Genomic DNA, 13,354 nt, shown 5'->3' with positions numbered 1-13,354 from the left:
TGAATTGTTATTAGATATTAGATAAATCAAACTACAAATTTAATTATAAGATGGTTTCAAAATATTAATTATTGTATATAGAGTAGTTTTAAAATGTAACTTATGAATAAAATTTTGCTTTCATAATACATACAACAACAACAATAACAACAAAACCAAGCCTTAAGTTCCACTAGGTGGGGTTGGTTATATAAATCATTTTCCACTAATTTATGCGATCATGGATCATTTCTTTTGATAGGTTCAACGCTATTAAATTCTCACTCACTATTTCCTTTTAAGTTATTTTAGGTCTACCCCTACCCCTTCTACTACTCCTGATAGTAAATAACTCACTCTTCCTCATTGGCGCACTATGTGGTCTATGTTGCAAGCTAGTGTCCATACCATTTGAGTCGTCCCTCCCTTATCTTATCTTCTATAGGGGCTACTTATAATGGACCGCGAATGTGTTCATTCCTTAATTTATCTTTCAATGTTATACTACTCATCCATCTAAGTATTTTCATCTCGACAATTTTTACTCTTTGGATATTCTGTTTCTTCATCGCCCAACATTCTGATCCATATAGCATAACTAGTCTTATAACTTTCCTATAAAACTTCCATTTTAATTTTAAAGGTATTCTAGAATCACAGAGCACACTTGAACCATTTCTCCATTTTACCTAATTTACTTTAACTCTATGCATTACATCATCTTCAATTTCTCTTTTAACTTACATAATAGATCTAAGGTATCGAAATCTATTACAAGTGCTGTTTATTTCTTCATTATCAAGTTTAATTTTGCCTTCAATATTCCTACTATCATTACTAAAATTACATTTCATATATTCTATCCTATTTCTACTTATCCTAAAGCCTCTAGATTTCAAAACTTCTCTCCATAATTCTAATTCAGTCTCTACTTCGTCGCAAATTTCATCAATTAATAGAATATCATCTACAAACAACATACACCGTGGAACATCCTTTTAAATACTCTTAGACATGAGTATAAATCATGTGGACATTGCCTCATATTTGAATCTTACCGTTAGCATGTTTCCTATTTTAACTTTTTTTCCCCTTTATTTTTTTGAAAAAAATTTTAAAGAAAAATATATATATTAAAAACAAATCCTTACTTCCCTATTTAAAAATAATTAATAAGGATATTTATATTCAATTAAAGAATGCATTAAATGCATTTTTTCCAAATGAGTGGAGGTAGAAAGGAAAGGAAAATTTAAGTTTTTATACTTTAAAAATTAAAAAAGCAAACATAATACATATATATATATATATATATATATATATATATTAAAGGCAAATCCTTTCCTGTTTTAAATGTTCCATAAAAATATTTATTCAATGCAAATATGCAATTAAAGAATTTATTGTTTTGAAATGGTCAAAGGTATATTCAAAAATAAAAACTTTTCTTCCTCATTTCACTCTCTATACTAATAAGAGATACTATACAAATTAAAAGATTCAATCACATTCTCTTTCCCATTCATAATAGATTCCAACACTAGCATGATACAAAAAATCCAAAATTTTCTCCCGCCTAGCTTCCCTTACTCCACCCATTCTCCCGATTAAAGCATGTATTTCTCTACTGCACTAATTTTATAGGAAAGCCAAATTTCACTTCCATAGAAGTCCTAAATCTATGGGAGGGCTGACCAACTAAAACGATATTAAGAAACAAATACATAGTTAACTGTGATACGAATACAACAACTACACCTGTGGAAGGGTGGGTAGAAAGGACGAGCCTATGAACCATTTAATGGGGGAAGTTCTCAAGGGATCAGAGGCCTGGAATGCAAACACCAACCCTTCAAGAATAATTTCCAAATACTGCTTTTGTTCCAAGCAGTGAAAACTTCAAGAGATTCTCTCCATTTAAAGGCATCCTGTGTGAACTCTTCATACAAGCACCAAGCAAGTTGAGCTAAATCTGTGCAAGGAGGATTTCATTCCATGTATCAGGAACACCGGGCAAGCACCAATGCAAGCAATCCTGCATTCCTGTGGATGCTCTGATGCTGTATCGGGAAATATGACCCTCATCACGCAGTTGGGATAGAGCTGTTATGTCCAGGAGATTAACCTTGGTTCCCTTCACCGCCCCTGCAACAATGGGATCACTAGACTCGTCCTGGGAAAGCTCTTTCCCTACGGACAAAGGAGTGGTATTGTCACAGCTCCCTCCAGTGTTCCAATCCCCATTAACAAAATGACGAGGTGAGATAGTTCGAAAGAAAGCTGTCAAGCCTGGATACTTGGGAAGTTGCCAATTTACCCAGTTGGCAATACTATAGATTGTTAAGTTCTTCGCACCTCCAATTTCTGCAATTTTCCTATTTGTGTTGGGAACACCCCCAACATGCATCACCCACCGATTTGCCCTCAGCTTCCCTCGGTTCCAATGGTGGCCCGTGTTGAGAACCAGGACATGAAATCTGTGAATGAACCGGTGCAGGAACGCCGGTGGTCGATCCAGGTGCATGGCATAATCAGTGTTAGGGTTTGTGATATTAAGTGGCTGCAGGTCACAGAGGCTGGCTGACCAATAATAGAGAATGGTAGTATTGGTATCTGGGAAACGATAAGCCCACCCATCAGGGCGTACAGCACCTCGAGCTTTGACAAGACCATACTCGATTCCCACATCCTTCACATCAGGCCTTTCTTGGCCATCTGTTAACATGCACATTAGAGACTGGAACTGCTGTCGGCCTAGTGAATCACCAATGAAAGCTAGAGTTTTGTCTTGCATCCTGGATAATCACAATTAAGAGTGTCATCCAACACAAGAAAATTCACGCACGTAAATAATAATAATACAAGAACAAAAAGTGAAGTCACTTTCCACATAAATGGTGGGTAGAAGATGGCCAAGAGGTCAATGATAGGAAAGATAAGAAGATGCATATGCATCACATAAGTGCCATGGATCATCAAACTATCACATTTAATAGTGCAGGAATGGTATGTACTCGAAGAATTAGATAGGAATGGCAAAAGCTGCTCCTAGAAAAGGAGCTGAAACCATTTTAGTAGCATCCTTAATTTTTTGAAAAAAGTTGATGATTTTTTATAAGCATCCTCCGAACTTTAACAAAACTGCCAATAAAAAAGGCAAGCAGGTTCGGCATATACACCATCCATCATGTGGCCTTTCGATGGAACTATTAACTAAAATCTAGCTCAACTTCCAAAGAAAGAAATTATGCCTGGCCTGAAAATTTTAGACTATACGCACTCAACAAAGGTCAAGTCTAAGATGACTAATACTCCACCCTACATGTTCAGATTTATATTTGAGGTGTAAAGTTCTCATGCAGGTTGGCCAACTTAAACTAAAATTACAAGAGTTTTCAATATATTTTTCATTAATATTAAGTATCTTTCAGCTGAAGTGATACAAGATATCAATATATCACAAAACCATTATTTATCCTGCTAGGTATGTTCACCCAGATATGAATCAATTCAGGTTGCTTAACACATCAACTCTACAACAACAACAACAAAACCAAGCCTTAAGTCCCATTAGGTGGGGTCGGCTATATGAATTCTTTTCCGCCAATTTATGCGATCATATACCGTTTCTTTTGACAGATTCAGAGATATTAAATCCTTACTCACTATCTCTTCCCAAGTTATTTTAGATCTACTCCTACCCCTTCTACTACCCTCCACAGTAACTAACTCCCTCTTTCTCACTGGTGCACTATGAGGCCTACATTGCAATTGTCCATACCATCTGAGTCGTCCCTCTCTTATCTTATCTTCTATAGGAGCTACACCTAACTTACCGCGAATATGTTCATTCCTTAATTTATCTTTCAATGTTATACCACTCATCCATCTAAGCATTCTCATCTCGGCAACTTTTACTTTTTCGATATTATGCTTCTTCGTCGCCCAACATTCCAATCCATATAAGATAGCTGGTCTTATAGTTATCCTATAAAACTTCCCTTCCAATTTTAAGGGTATTCTACGATTACAAAGCACACTTGAAACACTTGTACATTTTACCCAACCTACTTAACACATCAACTCTGGCGGCAGCAATTCATAACCCAAACCTGACATTTTAAAGAAGTCAATTTGAGTCATGCCCAAATTGCTTCAAAAAGAAATCAGAAAGTTGGATGACATGTTGTACAAAAATGCTTCCAGGAAAAAATGCAAAAATACCTTTTCAAGAACTTTGATGCTCTAAAATCTTCCATTTTACAATTTTGTGGCTGCCACCTCAGCTTCTCATAGACAAAATCAGTCCGTTGAGTCAATCGGCAAGCCCACATCCCTGACAGCCATTGCTTACAGCCGAACCCAGAGTACAAAGGCCGATTGTCGTCTATAACCCATTTTCCTTTGGCATAGTTGCAAGCTGGAGCAGAGATCAAATAAAATAATGGGAAGTGAGCAGTAAAATTTTTTATTAGGATAATTGTCGAACCATTTTTTTGGCACAAAAGTAAGATGTTTAGAATTGCTTTAATTTGAAGGTAGTCCATTGATTGAACACTAAATTGACAAGCATGTAAACTGTCTTTCCCTTTGATGTCATTTCATACATACTAGAATATAACTTTAGGTAAATCTTCTCCCACATTTTCCAAGAACGCTGAACTCAAAAAGAAAACCATAAAATCTCCGAAATAGGAGAGAAAAATTCTACCTTGATCACCCGCTAGCGTGATAACTTTATTATCTTTCTTAGTTACTGAAGAACTTGTATTTACAGCACTTATTGGTGCTACATCATCTATGCTTATTTCTGCTTGTCTTGAAGGAATGCGTTCTGGCATTTGCTTGTGTATTGGTTTTTCCTTTGGGACACTTGCAGGAATATCTTCATCAACACAACAAAATACACAAATTATTTCCTACCCAATCAAAATATGTATACTCAAGATGCCAGAAGCATAATCCAAAGACGGAGCAATATAATTTGCTAACAAGTTATCCTGGAAACAAGAAACAAATGCCAGATGATACCTTTCTCCAAAGCAGGGGTTGCAATTAAACCACTGTTATTATTGGCCTCTTCATGAGAGCTTTTTGCAGGACTTGCATCAAAATGCTCTTCTTTTCGTTCATTAGTAGCCACTCTTTCTGTGGACTTGGATATATTTTTTGCATATGGCTCTGTGGTTCTTGAGCTCACTGAAGGAGCACCCATAATCACATCTACACCACATATACATTAAAGGAAAAGGGCAAATAAAAAACAAATTTCTAACAGAAAACAATAGTTCATGCCATTTGAAAAATGTGGCATGCAAGTGAAAAGGTATATAATTGGAGGCAAACCTGAAGACAACTTTAAGATCTGACTGTGAGGTGGGAGAAGGGAAGTAAGAAGTGGGGTTTTCTCCCATGTCCAAATAAAAATGGTTGTGCAAACAAGAGCAATGAGGGTAAGAGAAAGTTGTGTACCCCTCATCCCATAAAAGCTTCCTTTCATTCTTTAGTACATACCAAAATATGAACCTGAAGTTGGGGAACCACGATAAAAGGATATTGTGTTTCTTATAATGTATGGTCTGCAAAAATGGAAAAAGAAGTTAAATAATTAGAAATAACAGGTTAAGAGACACAGATTTGCACAAAATGTGTCACATTCAATTAGCTTGGCTTGAGCACCGAAGCGCGGGTGCACACATGCATGTGTGTGTGTGAGAGAGAGAGAGAGAACAAAATCTATTAAAACAAGAGTCCTACATGTAGGCTTCATATACAGTGAGCATCAACTTAATCTAAACCCTTAAAAATTATGTCTTGGGCAATCTACGTATATAAGTCACTCCTCCATTCTTTTCCTATGTGGTACAACTTACAAAATGGAATTCCCAACAGTCATGGCGCCCAAAACACAATTCACACAAAATCAATTTATATGTAAATTGCTGATAATTCCAAACCTTAAGATGTGGAAAAGGAAAGAGAAAATACAGTTGAAAGGTGGTAAGCATACCATTTCAAAAATAGACTAGAAAATAATCCTGTTATCCATTTGCCCGGACCATACAACACTTCCTAATTTCCCTTAAGCAACTTCATCTAATCCTCATTCAAGATTCAACTACATCAATTTAACAAATTCATCCCCCAAAAATATATGGAGAGTTTCTGTAGTCAGTAAAAGAAGTTCAGCGCATCGCAAAACAAAATTTAAATCCCTAAATTAAACACTCAATAGCTCAATTCATTCAGAGCAATAAATATTTCCCACATAAAATTGCCCCAGTGAATAATCACAAGCATCAAATCCATCACATTCCTTTTGACATCGCTAGTAGGGGAAAAAAATCTATTTCTTCAACCAAATTCATACTCCAAAATGAATTTTGAGCTTCTTCGGTGTTTTCAACTCTATTGCAAACTCAGAATACTAAAAAGGAAATTCAAATCACAAAATTAAATATTTAATAGCTCAATTCATTCACAACAACAAAGAATTTCCCACATTGAAATGCCAAAGGGAATTATGACAATCAAAAAACCAATTACATTCCTTTTTGACACTTCAAGTTTAAAAAAGAAATCACTTTTTCTTTTATAGCTAGGCAAAGAAATTCTATCCATGATGAATACTACATTAACACAATACGCATACACTTCAACACACCTACACACTCTCCTCGTAAAACTCAACTTCGATCTTGAATCATATATTTCATTTTTATAAATGAAGAATCATAGTTTGTAAAGATTTAGCATTTATCAAAAAATTTAATCATCTATGGCTAAAACATAATCACTGCGAGAAAGCAAACGCAAAGAGTAAAGAGATGAATCAAAGGAGGATTAGGAAGATTATATCACCTCCAAATCTGCCAGTTAATTAATAAAAAAAAAAAAGATCAAATCGAGACTGCATCCCAATCTATCAAAATTGATATTGAACATGAGTAAAACATTGAATTTTCCGCTAAAAAAAGATTAAATTTGAATAAAATACAAAGGGAGAGAGAGACCAACCCGAGATGGAAACAGGAAAAATAAACCCGAGATATCTTAGAAAGAAATAATAATAATAAATTAATCAAAGAAAGAAATGGGAAATAAATAAGGGGATGGTGTCGGTACTATGGTCACCACGTGGCAGAGGAGGAGGAGAGGAGTCTATATGGGAGATTGCAGGGAAGGAGAAAGAAAATCGCGAGTATTTTACATTTTGAGAGGAGTCTATAGTTTGTGTGGCCACATGTACAGGCATCACAGTTTTTGTAGTTTGTGATGCGAGACGCATAGGCTCGGCAACATTTACCGTCATCCATCCATGCATTCAAGTGACCGTAGGATATATCGCGCCCAACCTTCGCTTGCAACATACTCCCTCCGTAACTGTTGACGAAATGAAGTGTGATCCCCCATGATTCCAATCGATTAAAAATTACGTTTTTCTTTTTTTTAAATATGGAGTAATGCTACCATTCAGACTGTGACTATTATGAGCCTACAAGACAGCAAGAGAGTGGGCAGATATATAGAAAAAAATTATTCGATTATGCATCCTAACTACGTCATATTTTAAATAACCAATCATATACTTAGATTTTAAATGGTTTTGATAATGTATTTTAGTGCATGCATTTTGGGACTAAGATTAGACAAATCCAAATCAAAACCTTGAAATCCATGTTCCAAAATTAAAGTTCAAATTAACTATCATCCAATTTCTCGGATACACAAGCCTATCTACCTCCCTGTCTATGATAGAACGCATGTTCCTTAATCATCACTAATACTAGAAGGGCAATGTTGAAACTCAAGGTCAAGGTCATATGGCAGCAAGAGAGAGGGTCAAGCGACATCGCCCCACATGTGCTCTCCTCTCTCCTCATGCCATGTGGGTTTGTGATGGTAACGGATTGGTGAAAAATAGAATTGCTCTACATTTATGCTAGAAAGGAGATTTCTCAAATTTGGTTTGAATTTTTAAATGTGCAACATCTATATTTACAGACTAAAAATTTCTAAAAGATATAATTGTAAATTAACTTGAGGAAAAAGCATCCTTATTTTTAAAAGTAAATTTCTACAAACCAACATTCCTTCAAAAAAAAATAGAGTAAATTTTCATACTATATATATAGAAGCATGAATTGTATTAATCATCTTATTGAAAAAAAATTATTCATATCTTTTGTAGACCAAATATTCTTAGAAGAAGTAAAATTTTATAATATTTATAAACAGTAAATTCAACTAAAATTAGATAAACAGTAATCTCATGCAGCAAAGGCGCAAAGTAGATTTAATATGATAAAAAGATGAGAACTGGAGGAAGAGATGTTGGTGGATGAGGGGGAAATCAAGAGTCATATTTGCAAATTTTTTAATCCTTGTACACAGAACCAGAGTCTTGGAGACCAACAGCTGATAATAAGTTCGGAAACCTGAGCCTCTCCAAAGCCCGATTGCTCGAGAGACCTTTTGAGGCAGAGGAAATCATTTGAGCCCTTAAGAGTTGCAATTGGGGATAAAGCATCCGGTCCGGATGACTTTAATATGGATTTCTTCCAAAGTACTACGATTTTCTCAAGTAGGACATCATTGGGGTTTTCCAAAGACTTCCATAGAAGCGGCAATTTTGTGCCAGTATCAACTCAACCCTTATCTGCTTCATTCTTAAGAAATCAGGGGCTAGCAATATCAAAGTTTTTCACCCAATCAGCTTGATCGGCAGCTTATGCAAAATCCTATAAGAAGTCCTGGCAACTAGGCTCAAACATGCAATCTTAGGAGTTGTTGGTAATCACCTGAATGCCTTCATTATGAGTAGGCAAATCATGGACGTTGCTCTGATAGCCAATGAAGTTCTTGATGCCTATACTAAGGATGGGAAAAGAGGAGCAGAGTGTAAGCTGGATATGGAGAAGGCTTTTGACCATGTTAAATAGAGAGCTTTCTGTTATACATGCTTAGAACAATGGGTTTTGGGGAAGCTTGGTGCAAATGGATCTGGCAGTGTATATCAACACCATCTTTTTCAGTTTTGGTTAATGGTTGCCTTACTGATTTCTTCAGATTGTCTCATCCCTTGCCCCCCTTTCCCCCATTCTGTTTATCATGGTCATGGAAGTGCTAAGTCTTACGATAACTAGTGCAAAAGAAGGCAACCTTTTAAAGGGTCTTAGCATTGGAAGGGACAATGATTCTATGGAAATCACCAACCTCCTTTTGCAAATGACACTATAATTTTTTGTGAGGATAAGCTAAAGCATATTTGTATCTTAGATGCATCCTCCCTGGTTTTGAAGTAGCTTCAGGCTTAAAAGTGAATCCATGCAAAAGTGAAATCATTCATTGGGGACTGGTGATTGTGGCCCTTTAATTGCATGTATCCTTGCTGTAAACTCAGTGCCTTTCCTATCACCTATCTCAGCCTCCATTTGGGGGCAAAATTTAATGACAAGGGCATAGTTGTTAGAATTGAATGATTCTCGATTCAAACCATACGATTCGTACCGAGAAGGGCATAAATCAGTTTGAATTGCATGAGAGAATTGCAAATGGCAGTGAATCACCTGGTGATTGGTGAATCGAATCAAACCATATGAATCATAAGATTCATATGCAACTCCTCTATTTTGAAACTTTTTTCTATTTTGATTGTGGCCTTCTATTTGCTATTTACATGAGTTTTGTCCTCCAAGTGAGAAGAAAGAAGTGTGTTGGTCCTCTCATTCAGCACCTCTTATTTCTGCCATTAGATAAGATTACAAGAAAACCAGAGTTAGAGAAGGAAACCTGTCTTGAGAAGAAAACCGAAGTCAATTAGGTAGGTGAGCTTTTGGTTGGCACATAGCCCTCTACACTCCTCTAGATTTACAGATCCGATTTTTGTTAGTTTTTATATTTTAGTAAGTTTTTTTTTATGTTTTTTTATTTACTTCCTCTTCTTGTTTTAATTATTCAAGCAAACCCATGCATTAAAAATGACTTTTCTCATTAAACACCATGACGTTTAATTTTTTATTGCTTTTCATTGCTTCATTCCCTCATAAATCATAAAGTTCATTTTTTCATTAAGTTTTTCTAAAATCATCTCCTCATTTTTTTTTTTCAAAGAAAGCATACACATGAGTTTTTTTTATTGTTAAACATGTAAACATACACCATAAGCATGAAGTTCAATTTTTTTAAAAGTTCTTATGGGTCCTTATATTACTTTTTAGTGTATTTTTTGAACTCTTAGAGTTAGTGCTTTAGTTTTGACATCATATAACAAGAGTTATAGTTTCATAGAAACTAGCCTAAATTGATACTTGATAGAGATGGAATGGTTAGATCATGGTACATCTAACTTATATGGATAGTTTCCTAATATATCACATACATTAGTTAAATAGATTGTGGTAAAATTTAGACCTACAAAACTTGCTTCGAAGGCAAGTGTCATTCCAATTATCAACATGGATGATCCATATTTGTTGAAATATCAATGTATTTTACTATTTTGCTTGTTGCACATATATAAAAATCATTAGGAATCAATTTTTCAAATTTTGCACAAAATCTACCGATTCGATTCTACTCTCAATTCATGAATTTGGGATTTTGATTCACGATTCAAATCTTGATTTGACAACTATGGACAATGGTATTTGGGACCCCTTTGTTGACAGTTCAGAATAGAAACTCTTTGGTTGGGAAAGGAACTTTGTATTAAAAGGTGGCAAACTCACTCTCATTAAAAGTATTTTGTCCAATATGCTAATTTACTTCATGTCTCTTTCCCCTATCCCTAGTGCAGTGGCCAAGAGATTAGAGGGTATCCAAAGAAGATTCCTTTGGGGGAACACGGGTGAGGTTTTCAATATCATCTTGTTAAATGGAGACTGCTTAAACAACTTTTACAAAAGGGAGGCCTTGGCCTCAAATCCTTTATTATCTATATAAGGCCCTTTTGGGGAAATGGTTTTGGAGATTCATGACTAAGAAAAATCACCTCAAGAGGGATGTCATTTCTGTCATGTATGATCTCTATAATAATGGTTGGACCTCAAAAGCTTTCTTTGAAGCTCATGGTACAACCATTTGGAGGAATATCAGAAGGGGATGGGAAAATTTCTTCCCTCTCATATATTTACATGTGGGGAGCAAAGCTAATGTCTCTTCTTGCTTGATATCTGGTGTGATAATTCACAACTCAGCTCCTTTTTCCCATCCATTTTCAGACTTGCGAGCAACAAAGATGCCCTTTTTAGCCAACACTTAAGAGTTCACCAATCAAGGGAGTGTTTGGGATATTCCTTTCAACAAAAATGTTTTTGAATGGGAAATTGATATTTTTACAGATTTTTCCAGCAGTCTCTATAAGCCTCATTGTCAGCCCAGTTCCAATGAGCCCAAATGCGTTTCGAGGAAAGATGGGATCTTCACTATCATCCCTTTCTATAAACACCTTATTTCCCCGTCTGGGAGCAATACTAACTTCCCTTGGAAGCTGACTTGGAAAAATGAAGCCCCTTCAAAGGTTGCCTTTTTCACATGGGAAGCTATTCTTGGAAAAATCCTTACTATAGAAGAGCTTTAGAAAAAAGGTTTTGCTCTTGTCAATAGATGCTTTCTATGTTTGGAGTAAGAGGAATCAGTTGATTACGTACCCCTACATTGTTCATGGACTAAGAAATTGTGGAACTTAGCCATCTCCATTGTAAATCAGAAATGGGTCTACAGTGGGAGGTGAACTACAGGATCGGGAAGGGATCAGACCTAATAAGAATGAAAGAAGATCTATCTCCCTCATTCCGCTTGCTCTTGCCTGGGTCATATGGGAAGAGAGGAACAAAAAGAGCCTTTCAAGGAATTCCTCTCCTATTCAGGCTGTCATGGACAATTGGATTGCTATGATCACTATCAGGCATTCTGGGCTAATTGAAAGGGATCCCTTTGTAAATTGCAATCCTTGATTTTCTTGATACTTTTCAATAAAGGGTGTTTCTTTCTTGTTGTTTCTTTGTACTTGGGTGGGGGATCCCCTTGATGCCTCATTTTACATAATTTCTCTTTGCTGATAAAAAAAAAATAATGTTACTTGAAATAACAAAGTTATGTCAGTAACAAATTATTCCACCATAATTTGAACTTTCAAAATGTTAAAAGATAAATGAAATTTAAACTTTAAAATGCAAGGGAAAAAGACCCTCCCCTGAAGCATCATTTTTTATCTTTCCTCTAGCTTTAAAATTTTTTAAACATAAGAGAAGAAACAACAACTTGAATACATTAAAACTGCTTTGGAAGCATGGATTTTGAACTTGAATTTAAATTTGAGTGGATTTGGACAAATTTCAATGCAATTTTATATTACATCTTATCCAAATCCAAGGCAACTCCAAATCCAAGGACTCTCTAAACATAAGAAAGCATATTTTTTTTATCTTTTATAATATATATTTCAAATTTGTTAACTTTAGCACCAAAATATTTGTTATGCTTTTCATTTCAATTTTCCAAGCCTTTAAAACAACGAACTTTAAGCAATGGGGCCAAAAACGCACCTTGGGAAATTCAAAGACTGATGCAGAGAAAGCTTTAAATCAAAAACACCAATCCACAAATTATCGACAAAAAAAAAAAAATTGAAATAGCAAAAAACAGAGATAAAAATCAAGTTAGATCCTTCATCAATCTCAAAATAGATTGATCGAGATTAACTTAGAAATTGCCCAGATTAAACAAAGATGAAGATTACAACTTTCAAAAAAAAAAAAAATGAAGATTACAACGAGAAATAGATTACAGTGAACAAATCCTCAGAATAGATTACAGAGAGAGAGAGAGAGAGAGACCTGGTGAGAGGCGGCCGAAAGAGGGATCGAGGGAGACCGTAGGGGTCAGGCAGGGAGGAGGGCGGCGAGCCTGGCGGCAACGGGGAGAAAGGCCGAAGGTCGTCGAACTGCGGCAGGGAGAGAAAAAAGATCGAAGTAGAGTGAGGGATCCGCGGGTTTCTTGATCTGCGAACAATAAGAGGAGGAGGTTCGGTGGCTCTAAACGGCGTAGGAAACGGACGGCTTCGGCAGCAATGAGGTGATCGAGCTACACAGAAGAGGAGGGTAGGGGCTAGGGAGGGAGAGGGAGAGGGAGACAAAGAAAAGTGTTCATGGGAGAAAAAGGAGGGGACGGGTCACGAATGTCAACATATTTTATATATATATATAATTATGTTTTTAAATATATATGTTATTATATATACTATTTTTAAATATTTATATATAATTATTTAAATTTTTTTATTATATCTCCATTATATAAAAGTGTGAAGGATTACGTGAAAGTAAATTGTTTTCTTGTGCTTACCAATTTTACCCTTATTTCACCATTATTA

At 35.7% G+C, this 13,354-nt stretch overlaps 1 protein-coding gene across 1 annotated transcript; it reads right to left on the bottom strand.

The window, feature by feature from the left end:
* Positions 1-1,470: 1,470 nt before the first annotated feature.
* Positions 1,471-13,184, bottom strand: LOC131149068 (protein trichome birefringence-like 16). The gene is made up of 6 exons (XM_058099134.1): positions 12,819-13,184; positions 5,326-5,558; positions 5,011-5,202; positions 4,691-4,864; positions 4,204-4,399; positions 1,471-2,774 (listed from the first exon to the last, which is right to left on the bottom strand). The coding sequence occupies exons 2-6, from the start codon at positions 5,477-5,479 to the stop codon at positions 1,946-1,948; spliced, it is 1,545 nt and encodes a 514-aa protein (XP_057955117.1). The 5' UTR covers positions 5,480-5,558; positions 12,819-13,184; the 3' UTR covers positions 1,471-1,945.
* Positions 13,185-13,354: the final 170 nt, after the last annotated feature.

The sequence above is a fragment of the Malania oleifera genome, chromosome 2, assembly GCF_029873635.1.
Source record: "Malania oleifera isolate guangnan ecotype guangnan chromosome 2, ASM2987363v1, whole genome shotgun sequence".
In the NCBI taxonomy this organism is placed as follows: Eukaryota; Viridiplantae; Streptophyta; class Magnoliopsida; order Santalales; family Ximeniaceae; genus Malania; species Malania oleifera.
The sequence above is the reverse complement of the archived record's forward strand: the minus strand, read 5'-3'. Positions and strand labels throughout refer to the sequence as shown.